Genomic DNA, 24,419 nt, shown 5'->3' with positions numbered 1-24,419 from the left:
TTACACATGGGATTAAAATAGACTGTTTTGCATGAGCAGCAGATAGATCCTCTATTGCACATGTGTCAAACTCAAGGCCCGCGGGCCACATGTGGCCCGCTACGTCATTTTATGTGGCCCTCTCCCCCCTACCACCGTTTTACAGCCCCATTGATTGACTTAAAATAGGTTTTGAGCACGAATTGACTACAAACTACATATCCCATAATGCCTTCCGATTCTTACCAACCAACATTACGGCTTCTCGCCACTAGAGTGCAGCAGAGTCACCTCAAGCTGATTATTAATTTTCCCAGCGAATAAAACTGAAACATCGACAAGCTAAGAAGCTAAAGAGCGAAGTCCCGTGATGTTTCAATCGAGGACTTTTACTTTTACCGTCTACTGCCCCCTGATTTGATGCCACAGCTTCGACTCCATGCAGCTCGTGTTTTGTCCACGTTTGGAAGCACCTATCTGTGCGAAGAGATGTTTTCAATAATGACTTTAAACAAGACCAAGCACAGATCGCGCATTACTGACGAAAACCTACACGCCGTTTTGCGGATTGCCACAGAATAGAACTAAAACCAGACATCGACGAACTGACCAGGGGAAAACGGTGCCTGACATCCGGCCAGAAAACATTGGTAAGCACAAACAAACTACATTTAAATAGAATGAATGTAAAACCAAAACTCAGTATACTGGAATATGCATATAGTTTATTGATTTTGCTTGTGTTTTGTTTATTTACAGAACACAACACAATGAGGATGTGTGTGAGTTGGTGACAGGGTGAAGAGGGATCAGCGTTGTGTTCAATTACAGGCAACGTCACCTCATTGTTTTGTTCTTATGTGAAATGCATGTTCGTTGCGTAATAAATAACGAAAAAGTTTTGTGAATGAAGTTGAGAGTTAATATCAAAACTTGTTTTTTATTATTTGTCTGCTTATCTTCAAAGCAGACAAAGAATAATTTTCCCAGCGAATAAAACTGAAACATCGACAAGCTAACAAGCTAAAGAGCGAAGTTTAGCTGAGCAGTTTAAAAATACTGAGCATATTTTTAAACTGCTCAGTTTAAAAATACTGTAATTTTTAAACTGAGCAGTAATTTTACATCCATGCAAACTCAAATGTAATATTTAAAACTTGAATACATAAAATCAGTTATTTAACAATATGAGGTGTTGTTTAAAAATAAAAAAGATAGCAATTTCTTTTTATTGCAGAGACATTAGATTCTTAAATTTATGGTATTCTTTAAATGTTGTAATTTTGGTTCATTGTAAACTTTACCTGTAAAACGTTTGTAGAAATCTTTAACATAAGGTCAATATATATTTTTAAACTGTAATATGTTGTGTGTGTGTGCGTTATTGAAAATTTATATTTGTGACAATCATTAGGTAAATGCTAATGAACTGCCTTCCTGCAGTTTATGAGCATTGAACTGTTACTAAACAGTTCAATGCAAGGTTCATTAGCGTTAGCATTTTAGCTTCAATAAGCTATTAGCTATTTATTTTACTTTTTAGCAATGTTTAGTATACTGAATGGAGTAAATCAATTACAGAAAATATCCTAGTGATTTCCCACATACTGATGAAAGCAATGACGCTAACATTAGCGTTTCTGCTGATTTTAGCTGATATACTTACTTTATAATACTGAATGGTGCACGTCCGCCTTACTTAACGTTCTTGCGATTCTCCGCGTGCCACTGATTACGTTGCGGCGTTCTTTAGCGTCGACGCCGATTTGTAGCGTGACGACGCCGGGCCCATGCCCGACGGGCGCGCCTTGGCAGGCCCCGGCTAAATTTCTTCCGAAATTTTCTAGTCTTCTTCTTTATTTTTCTTCCGTCACCGTTAATGCGGCTCATACCGCTGGGTGCACACCTACAAATGAGGTATCAAAACGTGCAGAAAATTCACGCCATTGGAGCTATTATTTTTGGTGGGATTTGGGCTTAACGTGGCGACATAATTCGCAAAAAACTGCGAAAAAAACCCCATTATAAGTCAATGGGAAAAATCCTGGAAATACCCTATTTTTGAGGATTTGCTGTGTCGTCACAAATTCACCTAGAAATGCCATTAAAATTTCATTTTGTAGATACGTCTGTGATCTCTTCGAAAGTGAAGACGGCTCGTCGATACCAGTTACGGTTTGTCCACAATTTGCCTCTAAGCGACCCAAAGTTTCTCATTTTTCCTAAAGTTAGAGTGCGTCTCTGGCTGCTTAGAGTGAGAGATGAAGACAACTTTTTCAACCCAAATCATTTTTGAAATCGCCATCACGCCCACAAATATCGCACGATTAGTATCAAAATCGGTCCTCACATTGATACGCCTGTCTGCTCCGGTAAAATGTTTTCGAAATTTATCTAGACCGTACGGTTTTCTGTCACGGTGCTTCAGAGCAAAGTCATGCGACAGGATTTTCTGAGGCTCTCAGGCTGTTTCACTAACACTTCACACCTTGGTGTGAAACTTATTTAACATAGCAACGGATCTCAAGAGGCTATTGGCTGCTGATTTGGACTACAAATACGCATCGTTGTAGTTCTATCTATCCTCAGTTGAAACAGATCAGGACTGAGAACTGGCCTTTAGAACTACGTGCTGCTATGGGCTGTATATAACTGATTTAACTCAGTAACTGTTACACATGGGATTAGTTTGGAACTTTAAAATTAAGCATATTGAAAATTTCAAAATAAAAGCCGAAATGAAGCATACTGAAAATTTCAAAATAAAAGCCTTGAATATTTTTACATCATGTAATTGCTGTTTTTGGCTTTGTATGACTTTTTCATCCAAAGCACTGTTACACATGGGATTAGTTTTGAACTTTAAAATGAAGCTTATCAAAAATTTCACAATAAAAGCCTTGAATATTTTTACATCATGTAATTGCTCTTTTTGGCTTTATTTGACTTTTTCATCCAAAGCACTGTTACACATGGTATTAGTTTGGCCCTTTGAAATGAAGCTTAACAAAAATTTCAAAATAAAAGCCTTGAATATTTTTACATCAGAAAATTGCTCTTTTGAGCTTTATATAACTGATTTAACCCAGCAATTGTTACACATGGGATTAGTGTGGCAATTTAAAATTAAGCTTGATGAAAATTTCAAAATAAAAGCCTTGAATATTTTTACATCAGGTAATTGCTGTTTTTGGCTTTATTTCACTTTTTCATCCAAAGCACTGTTACACATGGTATTAGTTTGGCCCTTTGAAATGAAGCTTAACAAAAATTTCAAAATAATAGCCTTGAATATTTTTACATCATGTAATTGCTCTTTTTGGCTTTATTTGACTTTTTCATCCAAAGCACTGTTACACATGGGATTAGTTCGGAACTTTAAAATGGAGCATAATAATAATTTCAAAATAAAAGCCTTGAATATTTTTACATCATGTAATTGCTCTTTTTGGCCGTGTATGACTTTTTCATCCAAAGCACTGTTACACATGGGATTAGTTCGGAACTTTAAAATGGAGCATAATAATAATTTCAAAATAAAAGCCTTGAATATTTTTACATCATGTAATTGCTGTTTTTGGCTTTGTATGACTTTTTCATCCAAAGCACTGTTACACATGGGATTAGTTCGGAACTTTAAAATGGAGCATAATAATAATTTCAAAATAAAAGCCTTGAATATTTTTACATCATGTAATTGCTGTTTTTGGCTTTATATGACTTTTTCATCCAAAGCACTGTTACACATGGGATTCGTTCGGAACTTTAAAATGGAGCATAATAATAATTTCAAAATAAAAGCCTTGAAAATTTTTACATCAGGTAATTGCTCTTTTTGGCTTTATATGACTTTTTCATCCAAAGCACTGTTACACATGGGATTAGTTCGGAACTTTCAAATGGAGCATAATAATAATTTCAAAATAAAAGCCTTGAATATTTTTACATCAGGTAATTGCGCTTTTTGGCTTTATGTGACTTTTTTATCCAAAGCACTGTTACACAATGGAATAGTTTGGCCCTCTGAAATGAAGTATACTGCAAATTTCAAAATAAAACCCTTGAATATTTTTAAATCAGATAATTGCTCTGTTGAGCATTATATAACTGATTTAACCCAATGACTATTACGCATGGGATTAGTTTGGCCCTTTGAAATGAAGTTTAACAAAACTTCCAAAATAAAAGCCTTGACAAAAATTTTAAATCATACTGAATGGTGCGCGTCCGCCTTACTTAATGTTCTTGCGATTCTCCGCGTGCCACTGATTACGTTGCGGCGTTCTTTAGCGTCGATGCCGATTTGTAGCGTGACGACGCCGGGCCCATACCCCACGGGCGCGCCTTGGCAGGCCCCGGCTAAATTTCTTCAGAAATTTTGTTTTTCTAGTTGGGGCCTGCCATGCAAAGCAATGGCAGGAACCTATTACTATTGTCGGAGAGAAGCGTCTCTTTATTATAATTCTTTATTTTTCTTCCGTAACCGTTAATGCGGCTCGTACCGCTGGGTGCACACCTACAAATGAGGTATCAAAACGTGCAGAAAATTCACGCCATTGGAGCTATTATTTGTGGTGGGATTTGGGCTTAACGTGGCGACATAATTCGCAAAAAACTACGAAAAAACCCCCATTATAACTCAATGGGAAAAATCCTAGAAATACCCTATTTTTGAGGATTTGCTGTGTCGTCACAAATTCTCCTAGAAATGCCATTCAAATTTCATTTTGTAGATACGTCTGTGATCTCTTCGAAAGTGAAGACGGCTCGTCGATACCAGTTACGGTTTGTCCACAATTTGCCTCTAAGCGACCCAAAGTTTCTCATTTTTGCTCAAATTACAGTGACAGCCGATCGAGGTTCAGATCTGGGCACAACATTTCTTTCTCTCATCACTGTAAATGCTCTGAGTGAGGTACAGATATGAATCTCGGGACTATCGCAGAAGACACATTGAACTGTCAAACGCTGCAAACGCTTTTCGAATATGTATTACGGTTCCCGAACAAGAAGGATTTGTTTCCAATGCTTTTTTGTCAGTAAAACGTGTTTGCTCAAACACACTGTGTGTTTGAGAGCTCAGAGCTCAGAGCTCACACCCTGCTGAGACCATTATTTGCCATAGCAACGGATCTCAAGAGGCTATTGGCTGCTGGTTTGGACTACAAATACGCATCATTGTAGTTCTATCTATCCTCAGTTGAAACAGATCAGGACTTAACTGGCCTTTATAACTACTGGCTGCTATGGGCTGTATATAACTGATTTAACTCAGTAACTGTTACACATGGGATTAGTTTTGAACTTTAAAATGAAGCTTAACAAAAATTTCACAATAAAAGCCTTGAATATTTTTACATCATGTAATTGCTCTTTTTGGCTTTATATGACTTTTTCATCCAAAGCACTGTTACACATGGGATTAGTTCGGAACTTTAAAATGAAGCATAATAATAATTTCAAAATAAAAGCCTTGAATATTTTTACATCATGTAATTGCTGTTTTTGGCTTTGTATGACTTTTTCATCCAAAGCACTGTTACACATGGGATTAGTTCGGAACTTTAAAATGGAGCATAATAATAATTTCAAAATAAAAGCCTTGAATATTTTTACATCATGTAATTGCTGTTTTTGGCTTTGTATGACTTTTTCATCCAAAGCACTGTTACACATGGGATTAGTTCGGAACTTTAAAATGGAGCATAATAATAATTTCAAAATAAAAGCCTTGAATATTTTTACATCATGTAATTGCTGTTTTTGGCTTTGTATGACTTTTTCATCCAAAGCACTGTTACACATGGGATTAGTTCGGAACTTTAAAATGGAGCATAATAATAATTTCAAAATAAAAGCCTTGAATATTTTTACATCATGTAATTGCTGTTTTTGGCTTTGTATGACTTTTTCATCCAAAGCACTGTTACACATGGGATTAGTTCGGAACTTTAAAATGGAGCATAATAATAATTTCAAAATAAAAGCCTTGAATATTTTTACATCATGTAATTGCTGTTTTTGGCTTTGTATGACTTTTTCATCCAAAGCACTGTTACACATGGGATTAGTTCGGAACTTTAAAATGGAGCATAACAATAATTTCAAAATAAAAGCCTTGAATATTTTTACATCATGTAATTGCTGTTTTTGGCTTTGTATGACTTTTTCATCCAAAGCACTGTTACACATGGGATTAGTTCGGAACTTTAAAATGGAGCATAACAATAATTTCAAAATAAAAGCCTTGAATATTTTTACATCAGGTAATTGCTGTTTTTGGCTTTATATGACTTTTTCATCCAAAGCACTGTTACACATGGGATTAGTTCGGAACTTTAAAATGGAGCATAATAATAATTTCAAAATAAAAGCCATGAATATTTTTACATCATGTAATTGCTGTTTTTGGCTTTGTATGACTTTTTCATCCAAAGCACTGTTACACATGGGATTAGTTCGGAACTTTAAAATGGAGCATAACAATAATTTCAAAATAAAAGCCTTGAATATTTTTACATCAGGTAATTGCTGTTTTTGGCTTTATATGACTTTTTCATCCAAAGCACTGTTACACATGGGATTCGTTCGGAACTTTAAAATGGAGCATAATAATAATTTCAAAATAAAAGCCATGAATATTTTTACATCAGGTAATTGCGCTTTTTGGCTTTATGTGACTTTTTTATCCAAAGCACTGTTACACAATGGAATAGTTTGGCCCTCTGAAATGAAGCATACTGCAAATTTCAAAATAAAAGCCTTGAATATTTTTAAATCAGATAATTGCTCTGTTGAGCATTATATAACTGATTTAACCCAATGACTATTACGCATGGGATTAGTTTGGCCCTTTGAAATGAAGTTTAACAAAACTTCCAAAATAAAAGCCTTGACAAAAATTTTAAATCATACTGAATGGTGCACGTCCGCCTTACTTAATGTTCTTGCGATTCTCCGCGTGCCACTGATTACGTTGCGGCGTTCTTTAGCGTCGATGCCAATTTGTAGCGTGACGACGCCGGGCCCATACCCCACGGGCGCGCCTTGGCAGGCCCCGGCTAAATTTCTTCAGAAATTTTGTTTTTCTAGTTCTTCTTTATTTTTCTTCCGTAACCGTTAATGCGGCTCATACCGCTTGGTGCACACCTACAAATGAGGTATCAAAACCTGCAGAAAATTCACGCCATTCCAGCTATTACTTCTGGTGGGATTTGGGCTTAACGTGGCGACATAATTCGCAAAAAACTACGAAAAAAACCCCATTATAAGTCAATGGGAAAAATCCTAGAAATACCCTATTTTTGAGGATTTTCTGTGTCGTCACAAATTCACCTAGAAATACCATTCAAATTTCATTTTGTAGATACGTCTGTGATCTCTTCGAAAGTGAAGACGGCTCGTCGATACCAGTTACGGTTTGTCCACAATTTGCCTCTAAGCGACCCAAAGTTTCTCATTTTTCCTAAAGTTAGAGTGCGTCTCTGGCTGCTTAGAGTGAGAGATGAAGACAACTTTTTCAGCCCAAATCATTTTTGAAATCGCCATCACGCCCACAAATATCGCACGATTAGTATCAAAATCGGTCCTGACATTGATACGCCTGTCTGCTCCGGTAAAATGTTTTCGAAATTTATCTAGACCGTACGGTTTTCTGTCACGGTGCTTCAGAGCAAAGTCATGCGACAGGATTTTCTGAGGCTGTCTCAGGCTCTCTCCCATGTATTTGAATAGAATTTCAGATCTGGGCACAACATTTCTTTCTCTCATCGCTGTAAATGTTCTGAGTGAGGTACAGATATGAATCTCGGGACTATCGCAGAAGACACATAGCCCTCTCATACGCTCGAAACGCTTTTCGAATATGTATTACGGTTCCCGAACAAGAAGGATTTGTTTCCAATGCTTTTTTGTCAGTAAAACGTGTTTGCTCAAACACACAATTGTGTGTTTGAGAGCTCAGAGCTCAGAGCTCACACCCTGCTGAGACCATTATTTGCCATAGCAACGGATCTCAAGAGGCTATTGGCTGCTGGTTTGGACTACGAATACGCATCGCTGTAGTTCTATCTATCCTCAGTTGAAACAGATCAGGACTGAACTGGCCTTTAGAACTACCTGCTGCTATGGGCTGTATATAACTGATTTAACTCAGTAACTGTTACACATGGGATTAGTTTTGAACTTTAAAATGAAGCTTAACAAAAATTTCACAATAAAAGCCTTGAATATTTTTACATCATGTAATTGCTCTTTTTGGCTTTATTTGACTTTTTCATCCAAAGCACTGTTACACATGGTATTAGTTTGGCCCTTTGAAATGAAGCTTAACAAAAATTTCAAAATAAAAGCCTTGAATATTTTTACATCAGGAAATTGCTCTTTTGAGCTTTATATAACTGATTTAACCCAGCAATTGTTACACATGTGATTAGTGTGGCAATTTAAAATTAAGCTTGATGAAAATTTCAAAATAAAAGCCTTGAATATTTTTACATCAGGTAATTGCTGTTTTTGGCTTTATGTGACTTTTTCATCCAAAGCACTGTTACACGTGGTATTAGTTTGGCCCTCTGAAATGAAGCATACTGAACATTTCAAAATAAAAGCCTTGAATATTTTTACATCAACTACTTGCTTTTTCAGCATTATATAACTGATTTAACCCAATGACTATTACACATGGGATTAAAATAGACTGTTTTGCATGAGCAGCAGATAGATCCTCTATTGCACATGTGTCAAACTCAAGGCCCGCGGGCCACATGTGGCCGGCTACGTCATTTTATGTCGCCCTCTCCCCCCTACCACCGTTTTACAGCCCCATTGATTGACTTAAAATAGGTTTTGAGCACGAATTGACTACAACCTACATATCCCATAATGCCTTCCGATTCTTACCAACCAACATTACGGCTTCTCGCCACTAGAGTGCAGCAGAGTCACCTCAAGCTGATTATTAATTTTCCCAGCGAATAAAACTGAAACATCGACAAGCTAACAAGCTAAAGAGCGAAGTCCCCTTTGAAATGAAGCTTAACAAAATCATTTAGCTAAGGTGTCTTTAAAACAAAGTAGAATTATGGACGTAAAGTATTGTAAGTCTGAAATAAAATCAATTATTAAGAGCAAAATTACATCTGAATGGCAACAATTGTGGGAAGAAGGAACTAACGGTTGTCATTTATTTCATATACAAAAGAATGGGTTGGGGAATATGGAAATAATAGGAGAAAATCGAAAAGAGCAATTAGTAAGGAAAAGATTGTGCCTTGGATATACTGGATTAAATAAATCTTTACATTTGATTGGTAAAAATCCAACAGGTAGATGTGAGTGTGGTATGGATATAGAAACAGTAGAACATTTAATAATTAATTGTGGAAAATATACAGCAAGTAGAGAGAAGCTAAAACAATAAATTAGGAAATATGATATAGACATATTTAAACATAATAAGATATTAATTAAACACCAAATAAATAAAGCGGTTATTACATTTTTCAAGGTAACAGTAACATGTAAGAATTTAGCTTGGGGGAGATGCTGTGGTACACACTCCAGCCAGTAGATGGCGTGTTAACGTTAGATGTAACCCGCCACTACAAATCACCAAGAAGAAGAAGAAGAGCTTTCTGCTTCCGAATCTGCTTGGTAAAGGTAAGGCGTGTTTGTGTTCTGTCCATAAAAGATATTATTTCAATATTTAATTTAATTACTATATTATTAGAACTGCTTACTGTTGTTAAATTTTATGTGTTCTTTAAGAAATGTGATGGATTTTAAAAGTTTGACTGCTGTGGAATATGTTGTTGTGGCTCTGATAGCGTAGCTGCTAGCTTGATGGAATATTTTTTCCACGACAAAACCGGAACCGCAATTTGTTCACATGTTAGCAATTTGCTAACTGGCTTTCGTAAAAGCTGTTAGACTATAAAATCTCTGTTAACATCAAGCTGATCAGCTGAAATAAGGCAATTTTGTTTTACCTCAACCTAGAGCTATTGTGACTTGCAGAAATGGCCACAAATAACCAGAACTAGCATATTAAGCTAATTCACTGACTCAGTTGCTTCGGATACAGATACTCTCAGCTGCCGTCTTGTGCCGACAGTGAAAAACAGCAGAACTACATAATATTAGCTTGGTATGATGTAAATTATCATTTTTGTTTGAATTACATGAAATAACTTCATAATCTGAGTTTTTATCATTATGTTTGGCCTATCAATAATTTCAAATAAAACATAAAATATCTTGGTTTATTTTGTTCATCCGAACCACAACCTCGAGGTTCTCCGTTGTTGAGTTTCACCGGAAATTCCGCGGAGAAATATCTGTAGCGCAGCAGCTGCGATACAGTCTCCCCACTAGAGTAGAACTGAACCGAACCAAACATGAACGTATTTCATTGCCTAACGAAAGAAAAGGAAGCAAAAAGATTTTGGCTAAAAAAATCTAAACTTGAAAAGAGAACACAAAATGCGTTATGTGTACTAGTGTGATTGTATGGATAAAAGCAACCTGAAGAAAACCCGCAGCCGCAGAAACTGAGTCAGTGAAGTAGCTAACTATGCTAGCTCAAGTTATTTGCAGCCATTTCTTCAAGTTGCCATCCCTCCCCCAATAACTGTGGTGTGTGGTAAAACAGTATTGCCACATATTGCCACGTTTAAGCTGTGATAGGTCCCACATATTTTGTAGTGTAACACTCTGAAGAAAGCCAGTTAGCAAGTTGTTAACATGTAAACACATGTGCGCGGAAGTAACGCCTATAAATCACACAAAGCATCATGGGAGCTAGAAATTTGCTGGAAAGAAGATAAATGTTTTAGACCCACAGGAAGCTAATTAAGTGATGCAGTGTTTTTAAGTCTCGTAATTTTGTTCGTATCTTCACATGTAACATCTCTGTTTTTGTAAAGTATATTTTTTAACCAAGTTGTAAAGTGTACTTATGTTTGCACCAGTTGTGAAAAATATATTGGCCTTGTTTAGAAACCTTAGAACAGTTTTAACTTTATTCTTGTACTTAAGAAAAAAATAGTAACCTATTTTTAAAATATATATATATATTTACGGTCCTTTTTTAATTGAAATTTATTTTGCTTCTATTTACAGCTTCTCTCTTGTGCGAGACTTTGTGATTTGGAAGTTTTCCACTGCTGCCTGCTACGAATCTCACCTCTGCATCACGACACCATCTTATTAATTCACTTATACTGATACCTCTTAATAATACAGAGATATATTTTATCTAGATATTAAGACAAGCACATAGTTACATTGAGTTAAAAGCATTCACAAACACATATAATATTGTTTAAATAACCAGCTTCCCCCCCCCCCCAGGTGTCTTCTTTTTTTATTCTGCTGTTACAGGATGCCACGTAGAGGACGACGCTCTGAGGCGGCCAAGGTGAGATGGAGGAAGCTGGAGATTGTGCCGGTCGACGCCAAGGTATAACAATTAAACATTGCAGTAATTGTTTTTGTCTAACTGTAGTTCTTAATGTAGTTTAGACTTTAAGCATGATTATAATAGTTTCTGTGTTTACAGCCTGGGACACCACCGCTCACAACCAGCGCTTGGAACCCAACTCGGTCTCCGCCAAAGAAGGTATGGCTATCATTTTAAATTTTAGTAACTTACTGTTGGATGATAACAATTATTTCTTTTACTAATTTTACTTATCTCTTTAGATGTCCCCACTGCTGGACGGTGGCCTGCCCAACCAGGTATGTTCATGACAAGTTCAGGATCATTTATGTAGAATAACCAAAACAAGTTATGTTTGTAGTTAATCTATACATTTTGTAAATAATTCTTTTGCAGGTGTCGCCTCCCATGGTGCGTCAGGAGGAGCCCCGTGTGCCACCGACCTCTCCTGGGTCACGTATGTAGATAAAATCTTTGTTGTTTTGTTGTTAAATTTTAAGCTGCATAAAAGCCTAATCTTGATAACTGCACGTTTCTAAACAGGCCGTGGGACGGGGCGTCGCCATCGGGTGGAGACGTGGCCAGCCTCCCGGGTGACCAGACGGAGCTGCAAGTTGGTTCTGCCTACTGCCGAGGCTCTGGAGAAGAAGGTATTTTTTTTTGTATACCTCATATATAAATCTTGGTTTGAATGGTAAAATTCTATAAGCAAACTTTAATGTTTGTTTTTATTTTTTTTTCAGTTTGCTCTTTTGGTTGGTGATTCCCATCTGCGTGCTATTGTGGATGGGTATTCTACCATGCCAAAGGGCGACTTCTTCTTAGGGGTGCTTGCATCCCCCGGTGCCTCTGCGGAAGAGTTGCGGCTTGAGGTGCTGGATGCAGTTCTGCCTCGGCCCCCCGAGGTGATCTGTCTTCTGGCCCCAAGTAACAACTTAACCGCCAGCAGGACCTTCGTGGAGGCCGGAGCGGCGTTTGACGCTTTGTTGAGTACCGTCTGCAACCTCTCTGCTAATGTAAGTATAACATCCACTGCATTTAACCATGATCAAATATATCAGAAAACTTGCCGTATATTAATTTTGTTCCTTTATTTGGTTTGAAATTTAAAGGTGGTCGTTGTGGACTTTCCACCGCGCCTTTGCGTGGAGGACAGTGTGCAACAGCTGCTGCGGCAGGAGTTTCAACGTGTGGCTGCTCAGAGAAGTAAGTGACGTACACAATTTGTGTTTAGACTAAAACTTCAGCAAATTTACATTTTATAGTTTTCAGGGTTCAGATCTATGAAAAAATACTTTATTTTTCCTTTCGTATGTAATTTCTTTCAAATTAGAACATCGTTAGTGTGACTGAAAATAAGAATGCATTTTTATTTTTTTTTTCTGTCAAGGTGTTCGGTACTTGCCTGTCACTGAACACTTCCCATTGAGCAGCCTGGCTTTGTGGAGCAGGGATGGCGTAAGTTGAATTGATTTTCATAATTGTATTGTAAACATTTTATTGAGGCGTACTGTATTTGATAAAATGTGTTTATAATTTTAGGTTCACCTGAGCGACCATCCTGGGATGGAGGTCCTTGCTCAGTTGCTTGAGGCGGCGGTCTGCTCGCAACTTGAGTTAAGTGCATCGAAATCTCCTGCTCCTGTGATGTTGGCTCCACCCCCCCTTGGGACGGCTTCCCCCCCCGCGGTGAGACGTTGCCTGACCCAGCCGGTTGTGGTTACCGAAGTTGCTGCTCCGCGTCGTTCGGAGCCCTACGCCTGGACTGTGGTTGGTGGTGGTCGGAAGGTACTGGATAGATACTTATTTGATTTAATGAAAATTTTGCAAGTGTATATTTCACTTTTTAACATGTTTATTTCATGTCCGCCTCCCTGATTGTCCATTTCAACTTTTCTTTAAAGTGCAGATTATAAAGTAAATGGAACTTGATTTTACAGGGAGACCTGCTGGACTCTTCCATCCCCCTGAATCCTGTGTGCTTCAGCCCAGCGTTGCTGGAGGACATGGACCGGATCGTTCCTGCGTCTGGCCTTGAAACTCCGCTACCTATATGTTCTCCGAAGGTGGAAAAGGTGTTTTATTTAATTTTAATAAATGTAATCATTTGAATTTGATGTGCAACAGTTTGTTTTAACAATTATATAATTTCTTCTATTTTTCTTATTAGAAGGCGAGTGCGAAGCGTCGTTCCATTTCCGATCCCTACAAGCTGAATCCAGTGGAGCAGCAGGTCTGAAACCGTTTCAGAAAATATATCTGACTTTAATATAGTGAAATGTACAGTACATGTTCACTTTGCACAAAAAACGGATTGCTTCTGTTGATTTATAGATGGAGGGAGCGTCGAGAGAGAGCAACAACAAAGCTCGTCGCCAGGCACAAAGTCCGGTCCCCCCGATGGACGTCCAGGGCGAGTCCTCTTCCGTGCCACAGGAGGACCATTTTTGGGATGGGAGCTGCAAGGTAACTGTTTCCTACCATCTCAGTCACAACAAATGGGTGTAGCAGTGCAACGTGATGTGGAGAAAGTTGGCGTACTTGGTTCTGTGTATGACGAGGGTGCCAAAGATTATGTCACTCACATCAGCACAAATGGCTGTGCGAATTGAGTTTACATATTAAAAAAAATTGTATTTTACAGCTTTTGACTTTGTAGAGATGCTGCTTTATTATTTGTGCATTTCTTAGTTTTTATTAAATTGAATATAATATCAAATTTTTTTGGATTTCCAGGTTTGCTAAAAAAGTGAGCTAATATTGTTAAAGATTAATTTCTGAAGTACAGAAAAGTAAATTTGAGATGCACAAATATGAACATATGGTTTTATATTGAAATCCCACCCAATACTAGTGTAATGACAGTATTTACCATGAAGTTAATTTATCAAAATTTTATTTCACTTAATCTATTTAACAACAGAATAATTGATTACTCAATTACAAAATATGTGTTTACAACAGGCTTAATTGGTGGTAGATAGTAATCAGGTGAATATTTGTATAAATACTAACTTTTAAAAAATTTGTATGTTACAGGCTTCTGCGTTGGAACCCGGGATCAGCGGTCCACCTGTCCTGTTGGTAAGTGCTACACATTCCCAGGCCGACAAGAGGTATGCTGCATTTTCCCGTAATCACCAGTGCACATGCATGGCACTCACATTTTTAGCTTACCACAATGAGGGGTTGCAGTTTGACACAGTGATGCTTGATAGAGTGATTGAAAAAGGAGACCAACTTTATGCCGGCGTTAAACAGCAACTGATCAGTGATGGAACATTTCGTGACAATCACTTGACGTTTGAACAGATGCCTGACCATGTACTCACAGATAGGAACATCTATGCAGTACACACAACTGGTTTAAGGGTAGGTCATGTTTTTGCTCGTAGCAGGAGCACTCAAGGATCTCGACAATTGGGTTTGCATCTTGCCCTGCAACTGAAATGTCTGTCGGAAAATGTAACCCATGCTTTCCTTTTGGTGACTCCAGAGTGCATTGCAGTTTTCAGGGACAGAAGCGGTCGGTTTGGAGTTTTTGATTCCCACTCAAGAAATTCAGCAGGCCTGCCCCACCCCAGTGGAACTGCAGTAATGATGACTTTCTGCAACCTGTCTGACTTGGTCAGCCATCTATTGAAGCTCTTTCGAAATCGCGGCCCCAATGCCACCTATGAGTTTGTGCCAGTAGGTTTTGACAGGGAAAATGAAGATCATCCTCAGAACTTGACTTTTGACAACATTTCACCCGTAGCAACACAGGTAAGTCCAACTGCTTTGAAATCAGAGAGTCCGTCTGATGAGGAAATGCCTCCTTGGCTTAGGGAAGTTGCAAACGTATTAGAGGAGAGACCTACAACCGTTACAAATTTGTCAAAAGTGCCAAAAACCGATAGAAGAAAAATTAAAAACAGGATCAAAACACAACAGAGACAGAATGTAGGAAGTAAAATGAAACAAAGTTCATCTGAAAAAGAGAGATATCTGACATCTCCAACATTTAGGACCAAAAAGCTACAGGCCGTAAAAGAAAAATACATTCTTCATCAAGTAGAGAGGAAGGATCACTTAAATAATAGATATAGAACAGATGCATCTTTCCGGAAGAGACGAAGAAATTACATGAAGGACAGATTCAATTTTGTCCGTACCTTCACAGAAAGTCATAAAGCTAAGATGGCTGAGTATATGAGGAAACGATTCAGAGATGATCCGATCTTTAGAAGCAGAAAAAAATCAAACATCAGGAATCAATTCAGAGATGATCAGGACTTTAGAAGCAGAAAAAAATCAAACATCAGGAATCGATTCAGAAACGATCCAGTCTTCAGAAGCAAACACAAAAAAATAATGCGTGAATATATGAAGGCGAAGTATCATAGTGAGCCTGCTTATCGAGCAAAACATAAAGAAAAATGTGCTGCAAACAGAAGAGGCAGATTAACAACAGAAGCACGTTCCAAAAATGTAACACTGCAGCATGCTTTGCGAATCAGAAACAAGTATAAAAGAAACGTAAGCTTCCACCTTGAAACTCCAAGCCCTCTGATAACTGACGAAATGAAAGCTGCGATACGAAACTTTTATAAGAACATTAAAAACGGACCCACATATGTTTGCACTGTGTGTCACAGAGCTCTTTTCCCCAATCAAGTAAAGCACTGTAAACGAGATAAGTACACCAAGAATATGCGTGTAGTAGCTGATTCTCTAACCGGTACATATGTTCATGTGTGTGGATCTGCATGCTCAACCCCATGTTCTGTACCTCAAGAGAGGAAGGGGGAGTGGATCTGCTACACGTGTGACAGCCATCTAACCAGAGGAAAGATGCCATCGATTGCTGCTGTTAATAACCTTCACCTAGCTTCTGTTCCACCAGAGCTTGCGGAATTGAATGTACTTGAACGGCAATTAATTGCAAAAATTCTACCTTTTGCAAAAATTGTTTCTTTGCCCAAGGGACAGCAAAGGGCAATACATGGAGCAGTTGTCTGTGTTCCTTCTGACATGGAAACAGTTGTAAACAGTCTTCCGAGGCCCCGTGAGGAAGCCCAGCTTTTACAGGTGAAGCTAAAGAGAAAAACCAAGTATAAAGGGTACCAATACTTTTACACAGTAAACATGAAAAATGTCTTAGCTGCACTGACGAAGCTTAAAGATAGTCATCCAGATTACAAAGAGATAAGTATAAATGAAAGTGCAACATTTGAAGATTTCCAAGAGGATCAGCAAGTTGAGGACTTGGAAACAGAAGCAGCGGAGACTGAAATGGATATAGAAGCAGACCAGCAACCTGACCACATAGGGATAGAGCATCAGGCACTTCGACCTGGTCTGATCTTGGACACCTGCATGCAGCCTCCTGACATAGCACAGGAAGTATTGTCATATGGAGAAGGGATTTTCAGCATTGCGCCGGCTCAGGGGAACAAGCCCATCTCCTTCTTCAGTGTTCCAAGACTTGAAGCAAATGCTTATCCCGTACATTTCCCAACTGGAATAAACACATTAGATGAAGCCCGCCGTGTTGCACTTTCACCGAGTATGTATTTCAATGTACGACTTTTCTCAATAGATAGTCGGTTTGCCAAAGACCAGAGTTACCTTTTCTTTGCTCAGTTTGTCACGGAAACTCATATTGCCAATAGTAGTATGTCCATTCAGAGAAGAAAAGGGAAACCAAGCACCAAAGATGGGAAAAATATTTCCAGCAAAATGCTGCAGGATAAAGAGGAGTTGGAAAAACTTATCCAGAATAAAGAGGCTACCCGTTTCATGCAACCCTTAAGAGGAACTCCAGCTTATTGGGAGAAAGGGTTACGTGATTTGCACGCCATGGTGAGGCAACTTGGAAAGCCCACTTTCTTTTGCACGTTCTCTGCTGCTGAAATGAGATGGCCAGAAGTCATTGAGGCCATCAAAGGTCAACATGGCGAGCAGGTAGATTTTTCTGAGCTTGACTGGAATGCAAAATGTGACATTCTTAGAAGCAACCCTGTAACCGTCATGCGCATGTTTGAAAAGAGAGTGGATGCACTGTTTAGAGACCTGATTCTTTCCCCTGCACAGCCCCTTGGAGCAGTGGACGATTACTTTTATCGTGTAGAATTTCAGGCAAGGGGTTCACCACACATACATGCTGTGATATGGATTAAGGATGCACCTGAAATGGAAGACCCCTCATGTTGCGGTGAAGTCATAAAGTTCATCGATCGTCACATATCCTGTCAGTTGCCTGATGAAACCAGAGATCCAGAGCTTCACAAAATAGTCACAGAGGTTCAAATGCACAGCAAAAAGCACTCAAAATCATGCAAAAAAGGTAATGTTGAATGCAGATTTGGATTCCCCAAACTAGCAATGGACCGCACCAGAATCACCGTCCCAGTAATTGACTTTGATTTGGAAATTGATGATGAAACACCAAAGCAAAGTAAGCCAAAAGGTAGGAGAAATTCCAAAAAATCGAGATCACCATTTGTCTCAAACCTACAAAGAGAGGCTAAGAAGAAACTGAAAACAGTTAGAGATTTACTTAAAGATGAGAAATCATCTTTCAGGGATTTGTCAGAGTTACTCCAGGCTTGTAATATGACTAAAATAGAGTACAATGGCCATGTTGATGCTCTCACTTCTGGAATGGTGGTAATGATGAAACGGGATCCTAAAGATAGCTGGGTCAATGGGTACAACCCCGATCTCCTTCGTGCATGGAATGCTAACATGGACATTCAGTATGTGCTTGATGAGTACACCTGCATTGAGTACATGATGTCCTACATAGCCAAGCCAGAGCATGAAATGGCGCAGTTCCTCAAGTCTGTTGTTGATGATTTAAAGACGGCCAATGTTAGCCAACGCGATGAGATGAAGAAGATCATGCAGGCTTATTCAAAACAGAGAGAGGTTAGTGCTCAAGAATCCGTTGCGCGCACTTGTAGCCTACCTCTCAAAAAGTCCTCTCGTAGTGTACTTTTTCTTCAAACAGATGAAGACGGTATAAAAATGAGTCTTCCGATGAGTAAACTCGTAAACATGTCCCCAGATGAAGAGAATGTGTGGATGAAAGGATTGCCGGAAAAATATCTCAACAGACCAGACACATTAGAATTCGAACACATGTGCCTGGCAGAATTTGCATCAGAATACCGGGTTCTATATGGTAGGCAAATTGAAGGGCCAAATGCAATTGCCCTCCTTAATGATGCAGGATACATCCAGAAAAGAACTATCGGCAAACCTGCAGTTATTAGATTTACTCGTTTCTCTGAGAAAAAAACACCCGAAAAGTTTTACAGACGGCTTCTGAAGTTGTATTTTCCTCACAGACGAGATGAGGACCTAAAAAATGAGGAATGCACAACCTACGAAGCCTTTTACAACAACGGTTTTCGTGGTAGATATCGGGTTAAACAGTATGTGGATTTCAATTGCAAAAGGTATGAAGGGCAAGGTAAGAAAATTGATAAGATTATGGAAGATCTGAATAAGCAAGGACCGGTTCGTAATGCGTGGAACACTTTTGCACCAGAGGTTGAGGTAGACAGTTTAGAATGCGCTGCTGAGCGACCACCATTGCAAGAAGATGAAGAGCAAGACCCTATTCCAGATTATGAAATTGATGTCAGCACTGTAGACATGCCAAAAATTGAAGCTCCTAAACTGAGCCCTGATTTCATCAGACAAATGTACAGGAGTTTAAATGAGACTCAAGCGTCCGTGTTTTACGCCATTCGCGATTGGTGTCTGAAGCGCGTCTGGGGTGAGAAACCAGAACCGTTCTTTTATTTCTTGACGGGAGGAGCCGGATGTGGTAAATCTCATGTCATCAAATGTGTTTATCAGGAGGCAACCAAGCTCTTGCGCCAGCTTCCGAGAATTCTCGATATTGGTGACATGTCCAAGCCCACTGTGCTCCTCACAGCTTTTACTGGTACTGCAGCGTACAACATATCAGGGAAGACTTTACATTCCATCTTGAAGCTACCCAAAAGTTTAAAACCACCATACAAGGGACTTGGAAATTCATTGGATGAAGTGAGGGCAGTTCTTTCTAATGTAGAAATCTTAATCATCGATGAAATCTCCATGGTCTCCAAAGACCTACTTGCATATGTTCACTGGAGATTTCAACAAATCAAGGGGAACAACAGGTTCATGGGTGGGGTCTCTGTTTTGGCTGTGGGGGATTTCTTCCAACTTCCTCCTCTTGGACGATCAAAACCGCTTTGTGTCGCCGAGGATGGCGTGCTTGATATCTGGAATGAGAATTTCCAGATGATAAGCCTGACAGAAATCATGCGGCAGAAAGATGACCGAGCGTTTGCAGAGCTCCTGAACAGGATTCGAGTTAAAGGTAAAGCCGATTCGCTTAGTAAGGATGACAAGACTCTTTTGATCCAAGCTGTTACTGACTCAAAAGAGTGTCCAATGGATGTTCTGCACATTTTTGCAACAAACAAACAGGTGGACACCCACAATGCAGCAGTTGTGACCTCTTTAGGTGCAGTAACAGTTGACATCGAGGCAGAGGACTACAAAAGGGTTACAAAGACAGGAAACATGATTAATCTGGGCTGTTGCATAGCGGGCAACAAACGAGACTTGTCTAACAACATACAGGCTGGTTTGGGTTTTAGGGTAATGATTATAAGAAACTTGGATGTAGAGGATGGTCTTGTTAATGGAACATTTGGGACCATTGCGGATATTGTCACCAGTACGAAAGATGGAAAGAATAGTGTAAAGTTAATTGGACTCAAACTGGACAATCCCCTCGCTGGACACACAAAAAAGATTCAGGGTAAACCAGACAGCTTTGTTTACATTGAGAGATTTGAGGAACAGAGTAGCGTAAAGGGAGTGGTACGACGGCAATTTCCAATCAGGTTAGCCTTTGGGTGTACGGCACACAAGGTCCAAGGGATGACCATGAAGTCTGCGGTTATTTCTTTGAAGCGTATTTTTGAACCGGGAATGGCATATGTGGCACTCAGTCGCACAACTTCCCTGGAAGGACTTAAAATCATTGATTTTGATGAAAGTAAGATCTACGCTGACAAAAACATCAGAGCAGCTATGGAATCAATGAGATCAGCATCGTTTTTGCATATCAGACCACTCTTGCATTTTCAGTCTGGTCATCAAGGTGCAACATTAACAATTGTCCACCACAATGTCGAAGGTCTTGTCTGTCACTCTGAGGACATGAAACAACATCATGAACTTATGCTGGCAGATGTCTTATGCCTAACGGAGACTCATTTATTTGGATCTTCTGTTCCAGCTTCTTGCCAAATGGAGGGCTATTCTTTCTTTTCACGGAACAGACATGTCTCCTACTCAAACAGAGTCGACATTGCTACCAAAGAGGGTGGGGGAGTAGCGACTTACTGCCGGAGTCTTCTCCAACCGCAGGAACGTAGATTCTTCAACCAGGTTACAGATATTGAATTCAACGTTGTGAAAGTGGAAACCCCAATCAGAGCACTGATTGCGACAGTTTACAGGCCACCAAGTTATGATCTTGGAACATTTTTAAGAAATCTGCAGAACCTCTTGGATGGCCTGAATTCAATGGATATTCGGCCCGTTGTCATATTAGGAGACTTCAATGAGGACCTTATTCCTCCTGGGAAAAAAGCCATCAATGAGTTGTTTAGAACAAAAGGCTTTATGCAACTCATCTCTGATGCAACCACAGAAAAACGTACCCTCCTTGATCACATTTACATCTCCAATCCAGAATACTGTATCCAATCAGGTGTCTTGCAGGCTTACTACAGCTACCACAATCCTATATACTGTGTGTTAGCTTCAGTATAAACTGCATCTACAGTGGCTTCCAAAAATAGTTATGTTCCTTGAAATTTTCCTAATCATAAGGGGTATTTTTCTTGATCTTTTATATTAAATTCTGATGAAATATATTTGTGGTTGTAATGTAACAATATGGAACAGTTCAAGGAGTATGATTACTTTGTAAGCACTGTAAATCTTAATACTGAATTCATGACAGGATATTATTTTTGGAGAACATGTAAAGATCTTGCATCATTTTATGTGACTGTGGGTTTTTTTGTATATGCAGCAATCAGAAAGCAGTGTGGGTTGTTTTTCTCTATCATTGTTGCAGAGGGTTTGATATATATTTATTCATTGTACACATTTGTGAATTATAGTGTAGCTTGTGGATTTTGTTGTAGGAATAAAAATATTCTTGTACAGTTTGCAAATCTTTTCAATACTTATTTAGTTCCGTAGAAAGGAGGCTTCATAACCAGGGTTTGTATGTGCCCATGAAACTTTGTTTGAGGTTTGGGAATACGAAAGTGGCTGATCTTGAAACACTTATCGGTTCTCTGTCAGAGTAGTTGCTGGAAATATTGGACCAGGAAGCGGTAGGGTAGATTAAAAAATCCGTTACTACACGTATATTCTGTTCTATTTTGAAATAAAAATTATTTCAAATTGGTCTTCAATCTGGCACATAGCATTTTCCTCATTTTTCTAATGCAGTTAGAGTAACTGTTACCCTTCGAATAAGTTAATTTTTTGCAAAACTCTTTTTTTATTCTTCACAATTTGCGTCATTCAATTAAAGCTCTCCTTGTTTCATCTCTCCCAAATCACACTGCACTTTTTACTGCTGCAGCGCCCTAGGGGTTACTTCACTAGAAGGACAAAAGTTGAACTCACTTTTGTCCTGTTGGACTCCCTCCACATACTGAGAATTTGTGTTGTTTTGATGGAATTAACCTCTTTCCTCCCAGTTTTAGTCTGTTTTTGCAGGTTGTTCCACACAAAAAATCCTTGGAAGCTGCTAAGAAGAGACAGGAAACGAGACATGGAGGTTTGGTGCATGACAGTTAGCAAATGTATCTAAATTGTAGCAACCTTAAAAGCAGTTACATTTTTGTTGTTGTTGATAATAGATGTCTATTGATGGAATGACTTGTTTATTTTTAGTGCAGGACAACCCTTGCCTAGCTCATGGACTTGGTCCCACACCCAATCTGAGGAGAAGATGGAGTTCCTGTTTCTTTAGATAGGTAGATAACAAATTAAAGCTAATTTTGTTTATTTTAATTTGAAATTGATGATGTTGTATATGTAAGTTTGATAGGAGGAATCCAGTGGATATATGCCCTTTTTTCTTAGGTGACATTGGTGTTTATATCTATCTTAATCATTCTTAAACCTTAGTTTAAACAAAGTTTAATTTTTAGTTTATTCATTCATAAATCACATAAATGTTTAAAAATGTCATATATATTAATTTGGTTTTTGTCTGTTTTTTGTTTTTTTAATACAGTCTGTGATGTGTCACACCAGATTGGATGCCTAAGAAGAAGTTGGGAAAAATCAAAAAGCTTTGGAGAAGCGATACTTTTTTGTTGTTGTTATTCTTTATAGTTGTAAATAGTTTTTGATGTATGTATATATTTAAGATGGTTTCATTTATTGTATAGAGACTGCAATATGTTACATTAGATTAATTTAAAATATGTTTTCATGTATGTATATAGTTATAAAGGTTTCACATTTATAACAAGTGGATCATCATGGCAAAGCCATAATGTTTCACTTGTGACAGTAAATCTGTCGGGCCTCACCTTGACACTCAGGCAACAACCCTGAGTGCCACACGGCCGGACAGGACACATGTAAAATAAAAAAGATAGCAATTTCTTTTTATTGCAGAGACATTAGATTCTTAAATTTATGGTATTCTTTAAATGTTGTAATTTTGGTTCATTGTAAACTTTACCTGTAAAAAGTTTGTACAAATCTTTAACATAAGGTCAATATATATTTTTAAACTGTAATATGTTGTGTGTGTGTGTTATTGAAATTTTGTATTTGTCACGATCAGTAGGTAAATGCTAATGAACTGCCTTCCTGCAGTTTATGAGCATTGAACTGTTAGTGAACAGTTCAATGCAAGGTTCATTAGCGTTAGCATTTTAGCTTCAATAAGCTATTAGCTATTTATTTTACTTTTTAGCAATGTTTAGTATACTGAATGGAGTAAATCAATTACAGAAAATATCCTAGTCATTTCCCACATGCTGATGAAAGCAATGACGCTAACATTAGCGTTTCTGCTGATTTTAGCTGATATACTTACTTTATAATACTGAATGGTGCACGTCCGCCTTACTTAACGTTCTTGCGGTTCTCCGCGTGCCACTGGTTACGTTGCGGCGTCCTTTGGCGTCGACGCCAATTTGTGGCGTGACGACGCCGGGCCCAAGCCCGACGGGCGCGCCTCGGCAGGCCCCGGCTAAATTTCTTCAGAAATTTTGTTTTTCTAGTTGCTTTTTGAAATTTGCAAAAAAAAAGAAAATTAACTAATCATGAAATTTACTTTCCTTTTCAAATATTTTTTCACTCTACTTCAGGGATTCTTCTTCTGCAAACCCATTATTTGCTGATCAAGAAATTGAAATGGCTAATGCGTCTTTACATAATAGCAAAGATGCATAATGAGGCCACCACCATGTCTCATAGTGGAAATAAAGCTCTCAACATGATAGTTTTCAATGTTTTTCTGTGCAAAAAGGTTTTAGCTTTTTCTGAGCATGACATTCCTGCGCCGCAGCCCTACCCTTCCTCACTGGAAATGCCACATAGGTACCTCACCGTTTTTAGGTGTTTAGGTTTGGCATAAGGTAGCTCATAAAGCAAAGGTCATTATTTCCCAGCGTGACCATTCTTGATTGTATTGGCGTTGTTCACAATGGTTGCTTTGTCTATGCAGTAATCCAGAAAAAGAGAATGTGAATATTTTGTAAACTGTTGACCGTTGCTGTGTAGTTATGATTGGGAACTAGTGATTTTCTACTGGCTCCATGATTTTTAACCTAATATTTTGTTATCTTATGACATTTCCAGAGAATCCATGTGAACCCGAGTAAATAATTGGATATGCTATAATTGAGTTAAATAGAAAACAAATGGTTGATTTTATAGAGACGTCATTTATTGCGAG

At 38.5% G+C, this 24,419-nt stretch overlaps 2 protein-coding genes across 5 annotated transcripts; both read left to right on the top strand.

Moving 5' to 3' along the window:
- The first annotated feature begins 9,204 nt into the window (after positions 1–9,204).
- Positions 9,205–17,073, top strand: LOC116716303 (uncharacterized). Its single transcript, XM_032557223.1, has 14 exons — positions 9,205–11,440; positions 11,540–11,599; positions 11,683–11,718; positions 11,816–11,876; positions 11,963–12,069; positions 12,163–12,435; positions 12,532–12,625; positions 12,810–12,877; positions 12,962–13,207; positions 13,360–13,494; positions 13,590–13,652; positions 13,754–13,885; positions 14,459–17,003; positions 17,045–17,073. The coding sequence occupies exons 1-14, from the start codon at positions 11,363–11,365 to the stop codon at positions 17,071–17,073; spliced, it is 3,927 nt and encodes a 1,308-aa protein (XP_032413114.1). The 5' UTR covers positions 9,205–11,362.
- On the top strand, positions 17,021–23,108 carry LOC116716043 (uncharacterized). Of its 4 annotated transcripts, none has more exons than XM_032556785.1 (3): positions 17,021–22,277; positions 22,394–22,476; positions 22,760–23,108. In XM_032556785.1, the coding sequence occupies exon 1, from the start codon at positions 17,078–17,080 to the stop codon at positions 21,248–21,250; it is 4,173 nt and encodes a 1,390-aa protein (XP_032412676.1). In that variant the 5' UTR covers positions 17,021–17,077; the 3' UTR covers positions 21,251–22,277; positions 22,394–22,476; positions 22,760–23,108. The 4 variants fall into 4 exon arrangements, with proteins under 4 accessions (XP_032412676.1, XP_032412673.1, XP_032412677.1 ...); XM_032556782.1 differs by having other exon boundaries at positions 22,740–23,108; XM_032556786.1 differs by having other exon boundaries at positions 17,021–22,302.
- The last annotated feature ends 1,311 nt before the right edge of the window (positions 23,109–24,419 follow it).

The sequence above is a fragment of the Xiphophorus hellerii genome, chromosome 24 (assembly GCF_003331165.1).
Source record: "Xiphophorus hellerii strain 12219 chromosome 24, Xiphophorus_hellerii-4.1, whole genome shotgun sequence".
NCBI classification, from domain to species: domain Eukaryota; kingdom Metazoa; phylum Chordata; class Actinopteri; order Cyprinodontiformes; family Poeciliidae; genus Xiphophorus; species Xiphophorus hellerii.
Note: the sequence above shows the minus strand (reverse complement) of the source record. Positions and strands in the feature narration are given on the sequence as shown.